Below are 20,649 nucleotides of genomic sequence, written 5' to 3' on the forward strand. Positions count from 1 at the left end.
ATCGCTTAATTTTAGGGTGGCCCAATACGTTATTAGGTTTAGGAAGTCAGTACTTTATCCACACAAGTCCAGGTAGCTTTGAGATTTTCGTTATCTTAGTTAAGTTAATGCAGTGAAACTGTATTTTAATTTCATTTGGGTTAATTTTGTCCAATATTTACATTAGTTCAATAAACATAAACATTTAAGAATGAAAAGTTTGCAAAATATAAATATTTGAGAAGAGGGTCAATACTTGTTTACGTCACTTTTCCCCCTCCAAACTATAACTACATTGTGGCCAATAGGGGGCAGTAACGATTTAAAAGCCAGTCAAACATCTCTGGGAGGAAAAAAAACAGAAGAAGAATTTGAGCGACGGAAGAAGTTGTGCTGCTCATCCGGTAGTTGCCCATGTGGTTGGGGATTGATCATCATCTGTAACGTACTGTGGAAGAAGAAAGAACATTTCGTCGTCGACTCAGCTCTGTAAAAACATTGCGTATCATGAGACCAGGTAAAGAAAATAACATTTTGTTTTGGAGGTTTTTGTCTAGTGCTTAACTGATTAACTTACTAAAGCGCGCAATTTCTATCCTTGTGCGCGACTTTACACGTGGCCCTGCTTCTTCGTCAAGCTTACTCTACGATACAACAAGCTTTACATTAAACAATTTCAACGTATCTGTAAATGTTCTTCTTCGTCAGCCACGATGCGCTGTACTTTTAGTAATTCTAAATGAATTGGTTGTCACTAGATAAATAACTGAGCAGATCCGCCATGATGCCCCAACTCACGTGTTGCACTTCTTATCAACATTGAACAGCCGAATCCGTTAAGCAAAATGTCAAGTGTGCTGGATGGTTTGTTTTATTAAATCACTTACTACTCGTTAAACTATCAAAGGTCATCAGTAACACTAATATGTATAATTTTATATGTATTATCATCGTCGATCGATTCAAATGCTTAAGTGTCATTACAATTTAACAGCATTCTAAGTTATTTGTTACAGAAGACACACACTCGATGTTAAAGTGCTTTTTGTTTTTAATATCTTAACGTTTTGTTTTTGACTGTCTTGTGAGATTGAATCGGCATTTTATGTGTTCATGTTGGTTTGCTTTAATTCCTCTAAAAGTGAGATCTTGGGATCAAGTCGTTGATAAGGCTGTGTTGATTAACACTGATCCTCTAAATACAGACACGTCTGCTTGGTTACCGGTTGCCTGCATGACAACCTTTTTTTTATTATAAGAAACATTAGTAAAGGGGGACCATCTCCATACAAACTCCACATTTCCACGATCACTTGTCGCACTCAATTCTGTACAAATAAGTCACCAACAAATCCTGAGTTTAATGTCTTTGTTGTAGTTTCTGTTATACACATCATATTTTGATTACTACTTGCTACCATGTTCTTGACCCCAAAACGTTTTGCAAAACAAAATTAGAACGTTTATTGAACAAATGTAAATATTGGACAAAATTGACCCAAATGAAATTAGCCTAAAGATTTGAATGAGGTGTAACATTCTGTGTCTCTTGAGTTTTGTTCTCGGAATATATATATGAAATGAATATTAAGCATTGGTAAATACGCATTTCTCATAAGTTAAGAACACATTTTTACAAAATCTTACGTATTTTCTTAATCATTTATGGACTTTTATTTTAGCAGATGCAATTTTTTTGTGTATATACAGTTAAGTCAACTCTGTTTATATGATGATGCGTGAATGTTGACTATTGCACTTTTGAAAGACAATCCAAATGCGGACTATTTTCTGCTGATATTCAACTGCCTGTGCTCCTTGGACAGGGTTCAGTCCTAGAGGAGGTCGTGGTAGAGGAGGATTTGGTGACCGTGGAGGACGGGGAGGGTTTGGTGACCGTGGAGGACGAGGAGGGTTTGGTGACCGTGGAGGACGAGGAGGGTTTGGTGACCGTGGAGGACGAGGAGGGTTTGGTGACCGTGGAGGATTCAGAGGAAGAGGTAAGACTAGAGGAAATTGGGATTACAACATATAGAGAAATGGTCAGTTTTTATGCCTGTTCTCCCCAATCAATTACATTTTTGAATCTGGAAGAGTTGAACATTCTCATTGTTCCATTACACTTTGACATAAAGCAACCCTTTCTCAATCTTTTTTAAAGCATTCAGTAGAACATTAGAATTGAACTGCAATTGTTTCACTGCCGAACAAATTTGTGTAGGCTTCTGTGCAATAGATGATTTCACAACTAAAACTTGATGTGAGATGTGACTTTGTTTTCCCAAGGTGGATTCAGGTCTCCAGAGGGTGGAGGATTCAGGGGCCGTGGAGGGGGCAGAGGTACCCCAAGAGGAAGGGGAGGACGAGGAGGCTTTGGCGCAGGAAGGAAAGTCTTGGTGGAGCCACATAGACATGAAGGTTGTTTCCCCTCTTTCTTATTTTTTTCATTCTAGTTATAAATGGCTGAATTTCTATGTTAATTTGTCCAACAGCCTTTAAAATTTAGTAAGTACAGTCATCAACATGGCTTAAGACTGATTTTTGTTTTTTTATTTTTCTATAAGTTAAAAACGTCATAGATCCCAGTATAAAATCAATGTACAGTAATTCCCACTATTTAAGGGGGATAAAAACAAAGTCGTGCTGTCTGTAATGTGAGTAATTGGCATCTCCTAAAAATGTTTTTACTGTAATAGTTTCAATTGTAAAAGTGATCTCACAGTGGTTTAAAATCATTACAAACATGTCTTGTATGATCATGAAAAATAAATTTCTTGCCAATTTGATTGCGACGACTCTCTTGTAACCCTTTGCATCAACATAGTTCCTTTGCCTCTTAGGGTGTTTTGGGAAGCGCACAAAACGCCATATTAGCAAGCTTTTCCGTAACTAGCGCAGATAGGTTTTTAACATCACAATGTCTTCGTTTTCAAGTTGCAAACTAGGACGGGTGGGGGGGCATTATTCAGTAATCTCCCCGTTAGCAGTTCACTATTGACGAATTGGAGTGCATGGCCAACTATTTGGTGAAATTTCACGTTTTTTTGCTATCTCTGCTGTTACGGCTACAGGAAGCAGCCAAAGTCCTGTCTCAATAACAGTTGGTTTCAAGTTATTGAAAATTACTTTGAATCTTCACCCCCTTGTGTACTTCTAGCTCGTAAATGCCTGTCCTTCAGGCATTATCCTGTTTAAGACTGCACTTATTTGCCAAATATGAGGATACTCTTGCTATAAGATCTTGTATCGTATTATAACTTGACGTATTGTATGCGTTGAAATTGCAGTAGCACCTTTCCCAAATGTATCCATATACTGGAGGCCATGCTTTGACCCATGACTAGCTCTAGTCCATACTTTTTAGCTGATCAATGTTAACATCTTGTTTGTCTCCTTAGGAGTGTTCATCTGCAGGGGGAAGGAGGATGCGCTGGTGACCAAGAACATGGTGGTTGGAGAATCTGTGTATGGAGAAAAGAGGATGAGTGTGGAGGTACGTGTGTAGAGTATTGTTGCCATTGTTATTGCAGCAGCCTAATCTGTGTTGCTACTTGTGCATCATTTGTTTTTACTCCTCATTAGGAGGGAGAGACAAAGATTGAATACAGAGCCTGGAATCCTTTCCGTTCCAAGTTAGCAGCCGCCATCTTGGGAGGAGTTGACCAGATCCATATAAAACCTGGAGCAAAAGTCATGTACCTTGGGGCGGCCTCTGGTACGACAGTGTCTCACGTCTCTGACATTGTTGGGCCGGTGAGTACTATCACATTGTCGCAGCTCACGCACACCTAAGTTTAACTCCTGTGACATATCCATGTGAAAAACATAAAATGATAAATGGAATGTTCTAACCATTGTAGGGGGGTAAAATCAGCCAAGTCCTCCAACATACTTGATTCAAATTATCAGCTCATCAGCAAGCTCTACAGGAGCTTGATAACAAACCTCATCATTTGAATCAGATGTGTTGGAGGAGAGAAACATCTAAAACATAGATGGCGGTCCTCGTGGACCAGATTTTGACACCTGTGGTTTAAAGTAACATTAAGCCGATAACTAGATAGAATATTAGATAGGATAATCAACTCTAAAAAATCTTGTGAGTTCATGCCTTTTGCTGTAAAACAAAACCATATAATATTGACATGAAGAGACATCTCATCACTGGAATTTGAGCGCCATCGTTTGCAGCTGGCTTTACTTATCCTTGAATCATAAAGAGGGCAAGAGAGTTTGTGTATTTTTGTCTTAAATTTGATCATTCCGAATGTTCCCGAATGACTGCGGCCCACTGTTTCAAACTCTATCAAGGAGTCTGGACTCATGGTTTTTCTCATGAATGGGCAAAAAATCACACAAACTAAAATCTACGCCCAGAAGAATCGCCTTCCATATCACTTCATGCAGATGTAATGACCTCACGTTAGAAAAGAAATACTACACCATATACATATTTGATATAATTTTGTTGCAGGAAGGGCTGGTGTATGCTGTAGAGTTTTCTCACAGATCAGGTCGTGATCTTCTCAATGTGGCAAAGAAACGCACCAACATCATACCAATCATTGAAGACGCTCGTCACCCACACAAGTACAGAATGTTGGTTGGTAAGTCAACTCTTCTATAGAACTTCTCAAATTAGTTTATACATGCGAGTTGTGATTTTATATATATATATATATATTATATGTATTTTTTATATATATATATTATATATATATATATATATATATAGTCAAATTATTATTTTCCTTTAAGATTGTAGCGGGCGGTTTTGTTAGACCTTAGATAATAAGAAAAGTGTACATTGCTGTTATATGTGGATTCTAACATTTTGCACAATGATATAGGTGGGGGCATAAAATATGCTTGTCTCGTTTAGGCATGGTGGATGTAATTTTCGCCGATGTTGCCCAGCCAGACCAGACTAGGATTGTTGCTTTGAATGCTCACAACTTTCTGAAGAATGGAGGACACTTTGTCATCTCCATTAAGGTACACAGATGTCCTTCTTCAGTTATACTTATCAACATTGACGTTAGTTGTTTGTCACGAGAAAAATGGAAAGCATCCCTATAGAAGTTTGGTATATTCATTGAAAGTTAAGTTAGCTGGAATTTTCCAACTATATTGAAAGCTACCTGATTTATTGGTTACTGATTAATCTTGGATGACACTGACACACTTGGAACTGTTTTGTAGTAGTATTTGAGATAATTTCTAAAGATGAATGTTGAGATGCCAAGGTCTGGGGGGGACTCAAACTGCTTTCGAAGGTTTTAAATTATCAAACACAATATAACATAAAACCAGTCTAATACTTGGACGCCTTTCAACTTTATCTACACAGGCTAACTGTATAGACTCGACAGCTGCACCAGAGGCTGTGTTTGCCTCAGAAGTAAAGAAGATGACTTCAGAGAATATGAAACCACAGGAACAGCTCACATTGGAGCCTTATGAAAGAGACCATGCTGTGGTAGTGGGCATCTATAGGTACATGACCAGCATTCTTCTCCTCTCTGAAATACTTTGCAGATGGAAGGACAGTCAACATTACGGCAGACTTGTTTATTTTTCCAGAGTGGGTTTAACAGCACCATCTGGTGGACCAACCTTTAAGCTGAATGGTTTCATCAAATTTGCCGGTGAAAATATTCGGGGTGTCCCGGTCCGATATCAGCTCAAAAAAAAAAATGGTACATCCAAAATCTCCAATATTAGCACTCAGACAAGCAGTCAATTCGAGAATAGTATTGTATCCAGCAGTGTCTGCAGAGCCCACATGATCAAAACAACTACTTGTGTAAAGGAGCTAGCGATGTCGGCGGTGAAGTTTATGGTAAAAAAATAAATAAGCAAATATATGTGTGGGCACAGATATTGTATACATATATAATATAATATAATATAATATTCAACTTGAATGAGATCCGTAGCGTAGGGTCGCCTTGGACCTTAATCACTTAAACTTGCAATCACTAAAACTTGCCTACCTGCTCAGATTCTCCATGCTTCAATGCAATTGTACTTAAAGCTAGCCGCAGCGCAAAATGAACTTTTCATCACTTGTTTATGATGTCCAATATTGGCCACACAGGCAACAAAACCTGTTGCACGCGCCGACCCTGGTGAGTTTAAGTGCTTCAGAAAATGGATGCATGTATAGCAAAATCTGTGTTGTTACTTTTATAATAGTCATTAATAATTATATTAATGCCCATAGCTCGCTGGAAGTGCCATCTATGGCGAGTGATAATTAGTTACTTGAGAATATCTTGACTTGAAAATGACTATCACTCAAATAGGGTCTTAAAAATAAAATCTTGGTACTCACGTCAATACCACGCAATTGTTTTCAGGTTTATATGACCACTAAAACGGTTGTCATGTATTTGTGCCAGTTTATTACTATCAGAGCAGAATGGCGATTTGGAGCGGGCTCTCAAAATAGGCTTTAAACTCTCCAGTTTTTAACATTGCAATTTTCTCTCCTTCCTCAGACCTCCACCAAAACAGAAGAAATGAGATGTTGACGGAGCCCAGGGGCAGCTGTACCATATTCAATCTTTTCATTTACACTTTGTCGGTTCTGGTGTTGACTTTTTAATCTCATCGCTGCACAACCTCTTGGCTTTCTGTCAAGACTTGTGCCACAACACATTTGTCCTTTATTTTTTTAAGTAACTCTTGTAACTATTATGAATATACTTTTTATTGTATTCATTTTTCTTTTGAGTCCTTACTTCTGATCCTACAAAACATACATGTTTGGTACTACACAGTAGACAAGTTTATAATAGTAAGTTATAACTGACCATCAACTATGTAGATGGCGATTTGTGAAGCCTTAAATTACCAGTTAGGGTGGTGCAGTCAGAACTGCGCTTGTGTGGACTCACAAGGTAACTAAACATTGTTGTAACTTGGAAAGTATCAATGGAGGGGGGGGGGGGTTGAAACAGATCTTGCATAACTGTTGAGTTTCGTTTGTCAATTTCTGATGAAAGCACATTATCCCATTCTTATTGTAAATAAAACGTGTTTTCATGTAGTGGAGTGTTGCGAGTGAGTTTCCCAGAACAGGTTGTTTTCGTAGCTCAGTCAGTGGAGGTTCAAAAGACGTCCGTCAAAATCGTGTCCCCTGTCGTCACCTCTGCAGAGCTGCGACAACAAAATCGAAGTACATAACGTCACTATTTTGGGACTACATGACCTCCGACACCGAGGACGTGTTGATTGGTTTTAAATTGCAATTTGCAACATGAACCGAACAGGCATCAAATCGCTTTCAAACTCCCCCCCCCCTAAACACTAGAATTAACCATCACACTTACGAACGGTTTTGTACATTGGTTACATTTACGTAACACCCGTTATTATAGAAAGTTGCAGGATTCCAAGAAATTCTGTCTGCCGTGGATTTGTTTTGGCAGCCATTTTGTGGGAATTTTCTCTGGAACGCGCGGGACCGTGCTTGCTTGGCATCGGGAGTGCGCCCCCAATGCAGCCCCTCTCCTTCGACTGATATTAACATCACGGAGGGGCTGTCCAGCCCACAGCTAGCGTTAGCCGTGCCTATTAAAATTTAAGGGAAGTTTTTCTCAATATTTGCTTTTATAATTAACGAGCTCATTGACTAGCCCCCAAAGGCTAAGCAGTCCGGAGTGTGAAGGCTGTCTTCCACTTTAATTCCAATGTCAGTGTTTTATTAGCTAGCGTGTCAGCTAATAGCTATCCAATGTTAGCCTTTCACGTAACTCAAATAAGCTAACGGAGTTGATGAACCAAGTGGTTCTTGCTATTATCGCGAAAGGATTTAATCGTATGCTTTTACTGCGAAACCGGCCAAGAAGATTACATGGACAGACTGACAAGATAGGGGTTCGAGGTGTCCGTGGTTGAGGCGGTGGGCTTCCCACCTCCCCTAAGGCACGGCTAAATGAGTTGCGCCGGTTAACAGCCCCCTTTTGACAACGCAGCGTTCGATCTCCGAAGAATAAGATTTTGCCGAAAATCTGTATCATCGGGATTTTTTTTTAGTGAATTATACCGCGTATTGGGATTTTTTTTTGGCGGAAGACTGTTGACTGGGGAGGGGGGACTCTGCTCTTGTGGACGGAGGGAGAGTGGGGTTCCGAACATGGCTGCTACGCGGAACTTGGTTCGACACACCGCCTGAGGTAAGCAGTTACCAGTCTTCGTTTTCTCTTGATCATACACCTGCACGAATCATTGGCTGAGTGTTTCTTAATCGCGTTTGAATATTTGCACCAGGCTTGACGATCAATGAGGGTCTTATCAGTTATCGGTAGCATCACGTTAGTGGTCCTTGCCAGCCGGCCTCTTGTCATCTCTGCCACTGCTCATCAGAAGGGTCACGTTCAGTAGGAAATGGGCTGGATGTGACACAGCGGATAGCTTCGGACAATATAACTCGTTAACCACTCGGATTTGACAGTCTCATGCAAGGACGGAACCAGAGACGCGTAATATGATGAATGACTGTCACCCAGATTTCACGTCATGCGGTGTCCTCCAAGATTAGCTTTTTAACGCCGCCGCCTCCATGCCGTTATTTGTAAGACTTTCTAATAGCTAACCTACTGGTGCGCGTGCTTATGGTCGTAAATAGTCCAATTAAACCGTGCGTGTGTGTATGTCCAGACAAGTTTCAGTAATACTGATACTGCGACCTGCCTCAAGTTGTAACGCACGACACCAGGCGTGGAAGAGGTTGCCGGCAGAACAAATCCAAGGAAGAGATATGGAATTGTTAATTTTATCTGCCTATGATGGTGAATGTGGGTGGTCATGTGCTTAAAATATGTCATACGTTTTTGATTTGGTGTTATTGCGCTTCTTGATGTGTCACGTATGAGCCACACGGCTCCCCGGCTGTCCTCTGTAGATCCGCAGCATTTCATCTGCTATGGCAGCTATTGCTAGTTGCTAGCCTAGCAACCGCATCAGCTCCAGCCCCTACCCTGCCCTGGAGTAGAACCGGGAGATGGTTACTTCATGTACTTGTTGGAAGGCTGCTTATATTAGCCATTCCTGATGCTCACTGAGGATTCTTAGAATAGTTTTTTGCACTGTGCAAGATGCTGTAAATCATATTCATTTGGGTATTCTCAGCTAACCCAATTTCTACTTTTATCAGCCTTGCCCTGCCTCTGAGTTTCTGCTGTTTTGTTTCATTGCACTCATGTTTATCACTTTTGACTCTGATCTACACAATGTATTTACAAGTTGCACGCATTACACTGCACAAAAAAAAAGACACTACAGATGGGAGTGATGTCAAGAGTGACTGAGCTGAGTTCAGCGGTTTTGATACCTTGCTAAACGGCACTAATGCTTGTCAGGAAGATGAACAGCCACAGGTTTATTAATTTTCCACATTTCTTTGCATAGGGATTTGATCTGTGCCTATCACATCCAAAGATGTGCTTTTTATGGGGAATTCAAACGTATATAGTGTCCTTTTTTTAACCCTCTATGATTTAATTGTCATACATCCAAAAAAACAACCACTGTTAATTTTAGAATTTAAGAAAAATAAATCACCCAAATCTGAACTCTAATAATGAATACCGGTGGAGATGATATGTGCCACAAGTGTGCCTCACACAAGTGAAACAATAAATTAACCATTGTACAAAACAAAAAACATAGTCATTTTGTAGTTGTATAGTCCCGATTTTTGCCAATTAAATTTTTTTTCAGAACCAATAGTTTCTGAAAAAAAAAATTGGGAATGACAGAAATTGTGATTTCTCGCTTGCTTTTGTTTGCCATGCAACCTCACAGGGTTGTTTTGAACTGAGGAGGGTTCCTCCGACTGCTGGAAAAAAAAGTTTGTCAGTCAATCTGGTGGTTGTTGACAAATGCTAAATGCTGTCTTGGTCGACAGTTCAACAGCTGTAATCAAGTCAATAAACCATTCAAACTTTTTTTGCTCAATCCTGGTAGCTATTGGGAGCTGGCTGTGTCGTTTACCTTGTGCCGCTCCAGTCCCACATTGTAACATTGGAAATATACTACCAGAAAAGTTCAGTTGTATCTAACCGGTGAGTTGTGACCGCAGCATCAGTTGAGTAGGACTACATATCCCATATTAGATGTCTGCTCGACATTAGATCTAGATGAGAATGAGAACATGAACATGAATGTAAAAGTAAATGGAAATTTAACTATGTTAGCCTCTCGGACCCAGAGACCGCAATGATATTGTCCCACCTTGTAACAAAGGAAACGTGCGGCCAAAAATAGCTCGCATTAGGCTAGTTGGAATACACTTCCCATTATTCATAGACACAAAAGCCGCTAGTAGTCCGAGTTCCTGTGTGATGAAAACATATACGGCCCCATCAGAAAATTTTATAAGAAAAGCATTTACGTGATATTCTAAAATATATTTATATATATAGTTACTTTCTTGGCTCCAGGAGAGAAAATTCCCTGGAGCCATGCATGGATGTGAGTGTTTAATTTATGGCCATACTGGTACAGGTAAGACTGACCGGTTACATCTACATAAAATAAAGTAGAGTGTATAATTTCTTATGAATACCTAGTCCCACTTGTAGAAATCTCAAGATGAAGCAAACCACATAACCAATCCACCCTGTCTACTTCTTTGTCACGTGATTCGTTTTCAAGTGTGGTCAGCTTCTAATCTTGCATGACTTCATTTCAATTCATTTGACTCACTGCAAATCTGTCAATCTGTCTTCTTGTGGTGGTAAATTGGGCAAGTGGGATGTTTCATGGAGCCCCTCCACCTGTCCTTAATGGGACTCTATTTGTGGGTCTCCCGCTGAACAAGTTTCTCGCCTGGCAACAGACAAGTCTCTCTCTCTCTCTCTCTCTCTCTCTCTCTCTCTCTCTCTCTCTCTCTGTCTCTCTCTCTGTCTCTGTCTCTCTGTCTCTGTCTCTCTCCATCTCTCTCCCTCTGTCGCTCCCTCTGTCTCTCACTCTCTTTCTCAAAATTGTATTCGGTAAACTCATCTTCTGAATGAGTTACGTACTTGGTTATCACTTTAATGGTTAGGTAAAATAAAAAAAAACGTTATCATTTTTGCTGGTATGCATACTTGAATGTTACTTGACTACTGTAGGTCTTATACACTGTTAGTAGGGTGCATATGTTATTTTCAGGAAAAAGGCTATATCTTATTGCTTGGATAATCAAAAGATCCTCTAACACAAAATAAAAATGTGTCTATATCACACAGCACAAATTTAACAGTTTGTGTATAGTATATTGATGTCAGTTGTATTAAAAATGATTCACCTCCGATTGCAAATTATGATAGCAAAAGTTAAACCTTTGATTTTGTTGAACCAAACTGTTGTGAAAAAAATGGTCGTCTATTAGTCGTTTCCGTATTTAGCTTCTTGTTAGGTTGATAGTTAGATTATTCTCATCATCCCGAAGGCAATGCTTTTATCTAACCACTGACAAATGGTGACAATCCTTTGTACTGTTAACCTTTATGTTTAAAAGGAGAATGCGCTCCATTTGTATGTGTATAGTCGCTCACCCACTGGTCTTAAACTCATTGGTAAGTGAGGCCCTTTTCCACTAAACTGTACTTGCTTGGTTTATCTCAGCTGTCCTTGGCAGGTTGACCGTACCTGCTTCAGCTTGAATGGCTTGATTTACAACTAGAAAAGTGGACTTCCTCAGTTTTTCTTGTGCGAAACTGCTTTGACATCACTAGTGCGAATATTCATCAAACATTACATTTAGAGTGATACCAACAAACTACAGCAGAGGAGGGGAGTGTATTCTTTTACATACTTTATGTTCAAAACGTTGACTGGCAATTTAAAAGTCAAACTCACACATTGTCACATTCTAATTAGACGCAATTTAATTCATATAATAAAACGAAAGCTTCAGAAAAAGTCAGTATTGTTATAGTCTCTATTATGGGGACATGTTTTATCTCAGAGTCAAAAAAACGCTGTTGCAAAATAAAGAGTGTGATACCTAGTAACTTTTTAATAATAAGCCATATCCACGGAAAGCGAGCCAGATTGATTTGAAAACAGATTTAAGAAATATGTGTCCACTCGAAAATGCTGGAACGCTGTCATAAATATATTCTAGGCCTTTGTGGCACTGTAACGCTACCACAGAAAGTCACCAGATGCAGAGAAGAAGAAACTGTACCATCATCCAATGTAAACAAACTTTTAACAATGTTGGTGAATGTGAAGCGAGGAAGAAAAGATAAATTTGTGTTGGGATTTTACTGGAAAAGCCCTCTCTGTTGAGGGATTTCTGCAGCAAGAATAATACGGTATTCCACCATTGTTGTTGTTAATGTTGGCAGTGTTCGCGCACGGTCACGCGAGAACTGGGTCAACTACGTCATCGTTTCAGGAAAGATGTTTACGTGTATGGGCAACGTTTTACAATGCAATACGATATAACTTTATTTATATGGCGCATTTCACAACAGCTGGAGCTGTAACAAAGCGCTTTCCATATGGTTTTGATATATTCCATTCTGTGACCCAAGTAAAGCTCCTGAATTATTCCTTTTCTAATATAAATATAAATATAAATGGAATAGCCACATTGAAAGGAAGAGTGATTTGTGTTTTGCCCATATTTTATCCATAAAGGAATCTTGCTCTTTTGAGTTCAGGAACTACAACGTACATGGATTTGGCATCTGAGGCACAACATTTTATTGTTAATTTCCCATAAACAAGTAAAGGTAAACAAACATGGCGAAACTCAGACGCAGCACAGAACCACTCTTTTGGAGTGAGAAGGAAACTGATTTATCATTGTGTTAAAAGACAAGAATATTATGTGTTTTATGATGATAGAAGGTAAGAAGCGGAAATGGCGTCTATTTGCAATGATATCCATGCATCGCAGTTTAAACGGAGATATCCCAATTGATAATTATCATGTATAAGGGAGTAACTCTCTGCTCATGTCTGGAAACAGTAACTCCAAATGTTTCAGAAACCGTAATTTTTACATATAAATGTACTGAATTTCTGGGACCAGGTGTCAGTTGACACTGACTCCTTCAATGTGATATTGTTTCATGTCAGAAAAACACAAAAAAATGCTGCCAGGTCACTAAATTAGCCAATTTCAAATGCGGGTGATGACACATTTCTTGACTGTTTTTTTTTTTTTAAATAGAAATGATTAAAACATTTTGGCATTATTGTCCACATTACACAGTTGTCATTCACCTGTGACATTGTGAAACTAATCTTGTGCTGCTGTGGTTTTGTGAGCCTAGACAGTATTTACAACCAGTTGGACCCTCTGATTTATTTTAGTTGTATGGGTGGCAGCATATTACCGTTGTGATGTGTGGAGTGTAAGTGTGCCTCATAGTTTTGCGCTTTCAAGCTTCCAATCTCTACCTTCCTGTGTGGAGTTTGCATGTTCTTCCCATGCTTGCCAGTTATCCTTGGGTATTGTGGTTTCCACCAACATTCCAAAAACTTGCGTTTTAGGTTAACTGATGACAATAACTTAAGACTCTTCATTGTCTTTCGATGTGAATGATTGTTTATTTGTAGGTGCCTCGCCATTGGCCTGTGACAAGTCCAGGGTGTACCACCAAGTCAGCTGACATAGACTCCAGCCCACCCACCTTGCACGACGCTACACAGAGGCAAGGGGGTACCATAGCCCCGTAAGAAATCTGTTTAGCCCCAGTTCAGCCCCCTCAGCAATTTATTTAAGTTTAAAAACACAATTCACAAGACACCACTCTGTTCCAATACAATTCCTGTTCCAGTGTTTGTCCTGCACCTGTACGCTGTGTGTGTTTGTGAGGGCAGGGAGGGGTGGGGTGAGTCTTTAGATTACATGCGATAAGTAATAGTTAGTACTCGTTCGAACATATTCAAACATGTTCAAATGAGTTTGCTCGTCAAAAATGTTCACTTCACATTAGCAGTCCCTCGCTTCATTATTTATATATTTATTTATATTAAGGAATTTTTCATTTCCTCAAAATGCAAGGATACAAAGCTTTAATTACATTTTTATCATACCATCCCATATGGCATGGCGTAAAATATAATCCCTGAAATTCCAGGTTAGCCCAGTAATTCCCAAAACTAGAATTGTGGAATTGACATGAGATAAATAAATAAATATGATAAAGAGATATGGGTAATATCTGTGCAAAGATGCAATGCATCAAAAGTGTGAATGTAGCAGAATGAAAACGCAAGAGGCTTGAATTTCACAAGCTATTTATAATGATTTTGCAATTGACAAAAAGAATAGTGAATCAAATACATGTAATGACATGAGGCTTATGATGCTTTAGTACTTTGAAATCAATGAATAATCATATAAATAATTGTAATTTTAATCTTAATCAAAATAATCGTGATCATTGTTTTTTATTTTAACCCTGTGCTTTAGAATAACTAGTCCAATCGGTTTAGCTGTGATTTTGAGCATGGTTGGAAAATAATAACACTGTAGCTTCATCGCGTTAGCTGGCGACAATATTTCTAATGTTGTTCTGCAATCTACATAGCCGGTTGTCAAATCAATGTACTTATATGCAGACTATAGCAGACCAAGGTCAGACTCTTACTCAAACCTTGACCACCACTTGCAGGAAGTTGATTTGGTCCGCCCCAGAGTCAATTTGCTGTGTTCACACCTGTCCGACTGGACTGCACCAAGGGGAGAAACAAACTAGTTCTCAATTAAAAACAAACTAACTGGCACCCTAAACAATGCTCACTTTATTTAGGAGGCCAGATTGTGCCTTTAGGATAGGTTTAGGTTTCGGGAAATAGCTGTATATCTTCGGACAAAGTCCTGGTCCCTATAGTTATAGTTTATAGTTATCATACAAGAAGATAAGTATACATCACCCTGGACTGCTCTTTGTGTGTTGTTTTAAGGTTTATAGTTTACCGTAACATCGGTGCTAATTTTGATTAAAAAAATGTCTTCATATTATTATATGAAATCATTTCGCTGTAATCAATTGTTTTTTCACACTTTGAATGGAACAAACGTTGTCCCGGCTCGTAAAGGAAGCTGGCTGTGTTTTATACCACCGGTCCCACAGATCTCAATGACATTGTCCCCTATTGTTTATATTTCATCAGTCACTACACTGAGCGTGCGTGTGGGCGTGTGTGTGTGTGTGTGTCCATCTGTTTGTTTGTTTTTTTTAACTTGAGTTGGCTATGTTTTTTTTTGTTCGTTTTATTGAACTAAAAGTACTAAAAGTTTTTTAGTACAGAGAAAGCAAGAAGAGGGAGAAGCCAGGAGGAATTTCAAACAAAAGAGCTTAAAGCAGCCATTGTAATTGTTGTTTAAATTTAATATGGTAAAAATGTGCTGTTTGGTTTCCAGTTCAAAAATTTAAAATATCAGTTTCGAGTGACTTACTTTGTATTCTTGTGTTTGGAATGTTCCCAGAATTATTATTAAATTTATAAGAAAGACTTGTTCATCATTATTAAAGAAACCAAACATTTACATGGACATTTTTTAGCCAAGACTAAATTCAGGGTCAATATGATCAATAATAAATCGAGATACAGCTTTCCAGAATGTTGGCTCAAGGACAATGTTATTTTGCTGCATGTCTGTTTGTAATAATTATTATTATAATGCATCATATTTATATGGCGCTTTACTGGACACTGGACACTCAAAGCGCTCATATTGGATACAATATTCATGAATTCACACTTTGGTGGCAGTCAACTACATATGTAGCCACAGCAGCTCTGGGTCAGGCTGACGGAAGTGTGGCCCCCAGTGTGTACACAGACGGCTCCTCCGACCTCCCCAAACATTCACACCCAGCCGTACTCCAGTGTGAGTGACACTGAAGGTAAATTTGGTGAAGCTTCTTGCTCAAGAACACAATGATACATGACTCGGGCAGTTTTTGGGAACAGACAAACTGTCCTGTGTATTTCAGAAATTCTTGTAGTACTGTATAGATGCATGTTCTCCCTCGTTTTCCCTGTTAAAAGATCTGCAGCCATTTGCCTAAACCTAACACTAACCTCATCAGTGGTAAGATGGTGCTAAATTAGCACTGTAGTTGGTGGACCCTAAACTGTAGTGAATAAATCAGATGTGTTTAAATAACCCATACATATCATAAATACATCAAATAAATGTACCATTAATTAACACATTGAATGTGATCAAACATTTTAGACTGCAGCATTACAGTTGCGGGTGGAACAATGGGCGACTGGTTAGCACGATGGCCTCACAGTGCAGGAGTTGTGGGTTCGATTCCGTTTTCATGTTCTGCCCGTGCCTGCATGGGTTTTCTCTGGGTACTCCGGTTTTCTCCCACATTCCAAAAACATGCATGGCAGGTTGATTGAACACTTTAAATTGTCCCTCGGTGTGATTGTGATAGTGAATGGTGTTTGTCTTTTTGTGCCTTGCGAATGGCTGGCAACCAGTTCAGGGTGAACCCCGCAGATAGCTGGGATAGGCTCCAGCACCCTCCGCGACCTGTGTGAGGAGAAGCTGTACAGATAATGGATGGATGGACAGCACACGTGGTGTTTTATCTAAACAAATTGTAATTTTTAAAGTAATGTGCTGATTTCTTTTCTTTTTATTCAGTAACATCAACAGCTTCATTCTTCTCATTTGTAGATGACTAATGCTGCTAGCTAAAAAAAAAAAATTTCTGCATTATCTAGCCACTTTATTTACCATGATATGTTTGAAAAATAAGTTTTTCAAATGTATCATTAGAAATTCATTAGGTAATTTTTTAAGTGCTTAACAAATTTCTCAAACCACCTGTCACAAAAAATGAGAAAAGACTATCTAGCATAATGACGTGCTTTAATGCATACACATTCAATTTCAGAGAGTTGTCAACTTTCACTATTTTACACAGGTATGATTCATTTCAATCTGAAATCACTCTTCTACAGTAATTCCTCCTTTTTCACAAAGTGCAATCCACAAAGTAGAAGTTGACTTTTATTTATTTTTTATTAGTGTTATTTTAATTTTCATTTTGGGGCGATTTGTGCCTCTATTACACCGTTTTGACAATGTTCCCTCTAATTTTCAATGAATCTAAGCGTTGGCGTAAAGTCCCTGAGCATTCATAGGACCATGGTGGGCATCATCCGGCATACATCCGACATGCCCAAACCAGTATCACACCTGTTCAAAACCTGAGATCATAAGTTACATGATGTAGGTATGTTACAAAAAAAAAATCAAACCACCTGTATACCAAAATGGAACATCATTGAATAGAGATTCATGACACAAAGAAAATCAGCCGTATTTTAGCACAAACGTTATTTTAAGCACAATTAATTCTCATCAAAATTGGTAGAAATATGGTCCAACATCGTCCACTCATAAATCATGGAAAACATATCATTTAATAAAAAACTGAAATTTCTAAACACCCGATATCTGAAACACGCAAAAGTGCCCCATTTAAGGGGCTTGTAAATTCCGCCCATGTTTGGACTTCCTGAATGGAGCAATCCGCACGTCACCTCCAGTTTGTCGTCATTGAGAAGTCAGTGTGAGTGTATGTGTGTCAATGTATGCCATTATGTAATATTTTAATAAAGTAAGAAATTCTGTTGCACATTAAACTATAATTACTGACTTGCTGATTGTTGTTCGTTTTAATTTTTATCTTAAAATGTTCTTACCTTAACTAGAATCCTGCGGAGCATTTTAGCCCAAGGTCCTTGGGGATGTTAGAATAGAATAGAAATAGAATAGAAATCCCTTGATTGTCATTGTACTTACAGCGACAGTGCTTCTTCACTTTGTCGCTGGAAGTAATCGTGGCTTAACTTTCGTTTTGCGCAATACCACCATCAAGGGCCTTTGGATAAAGTGCAGTGCGGTATTTTAGTTAAGGTATGCTATTTTAAGACATACTTTCACAAACACTTTAAAATGTTATTTGCCGATGTTTCATCGTCTTTGGCTTGCTGACCGAGCCATGCTTGTCGGATGGCTGAGCGCGGTCCGTGCACATCTTCTGAACGCGGCTGTTTACTATCCGCTGATCCGACTCAACTCTGACTAACTGAACGGCATATTTGAATCACACTTTTGAACAACGTTCGTTTATTAACGTGGACGAGACTGACTGATACAAAAAGGGTAGATGCTGGGATGATGCGCAGCCAATCAGCTCACGGGATAAATGTACTCGTGCGCACGTTGGTCAATCTCGCGCAGGGAACCAATCACGTGCCTTGTATGAGTGCCCATGGGTATGTACAAAGAACTCTGAGTCAATGAATCTCTTTGAAACAACGCATCTTTCCGCAATATGGCTGCCGATATGGCTGTATTTAATTTTTTTTGTAATGAATTTTAAAAACACAAAGCACCAAAGCCGCAAAAAGTGAATCGTGAAGTTGTGAGGGAACGCTGTCTACCCAAATTTGACCCTATTCATTGAGATCCTCTGAGAAGCATAACATTCAGCCACTACATTTTTTTTATGTTCCAAAATGGGAAAAGCAACATTGACAACTACATAACTTCTAACTTGACATCTTCATTAAGAAAATATAATGCTTTTGACTATTTTTTTCAGGTTTATTTTTAATACAAATATTACAGTAATAGTTCTATTATTCTATTAAATTATAATTTTGGTCAACGAGCTACATTTATATACAATTATAAAGGTTTGCTCAGAAATAATCTAATCTAATTTAAGACGTTGCTGTGAAATCGCTGTACCGTGGGTGGTGATGTAATAAATGTTAATCACTGTATATATACTTACTGTATTTATTTGACAATATTTTAATAAAGTAGGAAATTGTGTTGTACATTAAACTATAATTACTGACTTGCTGATTGTTGTTCATAGATAGGGACACAGCACCTCAAACAACGTTGCTAATGCATCCAAAGCAGAAACCCCTCGGGCTATTAACTCGTCCTATATTTGATTCCTCAATGCCTGTGTCATACCTCCTTGGTTTTGTTTTTGTCTCTCTGGCACCGCCAAGTGCTGAGAAAGAGGATGATATATCCGCGTGTAAAGTGCTCCTCCACTCCGCTCTGAAAGCGCCCTGCAGTAGCAGCATGGTAATTCCGCTCCTCTATCTTTCCTCTGCATCGTGTTTACCTAGCAACAAGCATCACCCGCTGCTGGCCATCCCATTGGTCATTTGAAAACGCACCGGGGACCAATGGCAGAGCTGTTGCCATGGTACAGCGTATAGTTGCCGGGTGGAAATTTGCTGCAAGGCACGTGAGTGTCAGAGTCTGCTTGCCTCCTCACAGTACTGTTGTAATCTCTGCTGTCTGACCGTTTGTACAGCTGAAAGTGATTTTGTGGAAGCCAAAATATACATTCTTTCTTCTTATTTATGTTTGTATATGTAGTAATATAACAGACGCTCCTCCAAAAAATAAATGAATAAATAAAATCTCTATAACTGAAGTACACTGAAACAAAAGCCACCATTAAGACTGCAATGTCCATATTTTAATATGCTGTTTTCACTAAGAATATAGTTTTAGATTGCATTTATTTTTTTCAAGCCATAAGAATTGTCTTCAGTATTATAAGTTGTTTTCTTATGCAGTTGAATTCATTAATTAGATGAATTTGCCAAAAAGCACTTGAATATAAACATATAACTAGTCTTTTATACAACTGTAAATTGTTGAAAAATAAAATTGGAACATGATTAAATTATTGGTAGTTAACAAAAGGATCATTCTTATTCTTCACTGCACATGTGATATTTGATCTGAAGTAACTGTAATTATCTGTATTTGAAAATAAGCAAGTGTATTTCTAAGGTTAAAATCCTCAGTTAAAGTATCTACCTAGAATGAATTGGTTAAAAGGTTTTTAAGACATCTTTTTATATTTTACTTGTTTGAAATGTTAACTGGACTGACTTGAATTCTTGAAGTCAACATTTTTACAATTTTATGTTTGTTTGATATATTTTTTGACATTTTAAGTATAAATGAGTATTGTTTCATCATCCTAATTTGACAGTTGTTTTGTTGAAAATAATACCAAAGCATTGAAACAAATAATTTTAGAGATATGAATTCTTATTATTGTTGTAATTATGAGTAGTTCTACATTATTTTGATTTGTCCGCCCTGCAATTGACTGGTGAACAGTTGCGAGTGTATCCCGTCATTTGCCCCAATTCAGCTGGGATAGGCTCCAGCTCCATTAGCCTTGTGTTTGTGCTACGTCATGACCAAGAAAAACTCACACACTTGGCCACCTGTTGCTCATCTACTTGTAGATTTGGAACGAAAAAACATAACAGCCGCAGTCAAACAAATACTTCACTATGAATATATGCTTTATGCATGATGAAGTTATTCTACCCACACACAAAATTAGGGGTGATTCAATGTGGGTGCTTTTCCCCATCCGTATCGCAAGGTGCTATATTATCAAATGACAGCAATGGATTGCGTGTAATGTGTTTGTTAAAAAGCTAATTTAGATCAGCTACAAAGCCAACAAAAAGCTACCTCTACTCTATTTAGCCAAAAAGTATTTTTTTTGGGGGGGGGTGAGGTGAGGAAATTAGGACGTGAAATAGAGTTTCTTGAAGGAACGACGCTATGGTAATTATAACACTTGGCAAACTGTTGTGGAATTATAGAGGTCTGTT

At 38.6% G+C, this 20,649-nt stretch overlaps 2 protein-coding genes across 2 annotated transcripts in view; both read left to right on the top strand.

Moving 5' to 3' along the window:
• The first annotated feature begins 349 nt into the window (after positions 1 to 349).
• Positions 350 to 7,033, top strand: fbl (fibrillarin rRNA 2'-O-methyltransferase). Its single transcript, XM_088307887.1, has 9 exons — positions 350 to 496; positions 1,806 to 1,979; positions 2,266 to 2,397; positions 3,378 to 3,472; positions 3,562 to 3,732; positions 4,454 to 4,586; positions 4,862 to 4,974; positions 5,330 to 5,475; positions 6,483 to 7,033. The coding sequence occupies exons 1-9, from the start codon at positions 487 to 489 to the stop codon at positions 6,505 to 6,507; spliced, it is 999 nt and encodes a 332-aa protein (XP_088164013.1). The 5' UTR covers positions 350 to 486; the 3' UTR covers positions 6,508 to 7,033.
• A 413-nt stretch (positions 7,034 to 7,446) lies between these two features.
• dyrk1b (dual-specificity tyrosine-(Y)-phosphorylation regulated kinase 1B) overlaps positions 7,447 to 20,649 on the top strand; it is a 51,736-nt gene continuing 38,533 nt past the window's right edge. The window contains exon 1 of the mRNA XM_088306744.1: positions 7,447 to 8,162. The gene's annotated coding sequence lies outside the window, so the exon portion shown is untranslated. The remainder of the gene's footprint in view (positions 8,163 to 20,649) is intronic.

Source organism: Idiotropiscis lumnitzeri, chromosome 10 (assembly GCF_059441095.1).
Source record: "Idiotropiscis lumnitzeri isolate Australia: NSW breed Sydney's pygmy pipehorse chromosome 10, RoL_Ilum_1.0, whole genome shotgun sequence".
NCBI lineage: Eukaryota > Metazoa > Chordata > Actinopteri > Syngnathiformes > Syngnathidae > Idiotropiscis > Idiotropiscis lumnitzeri.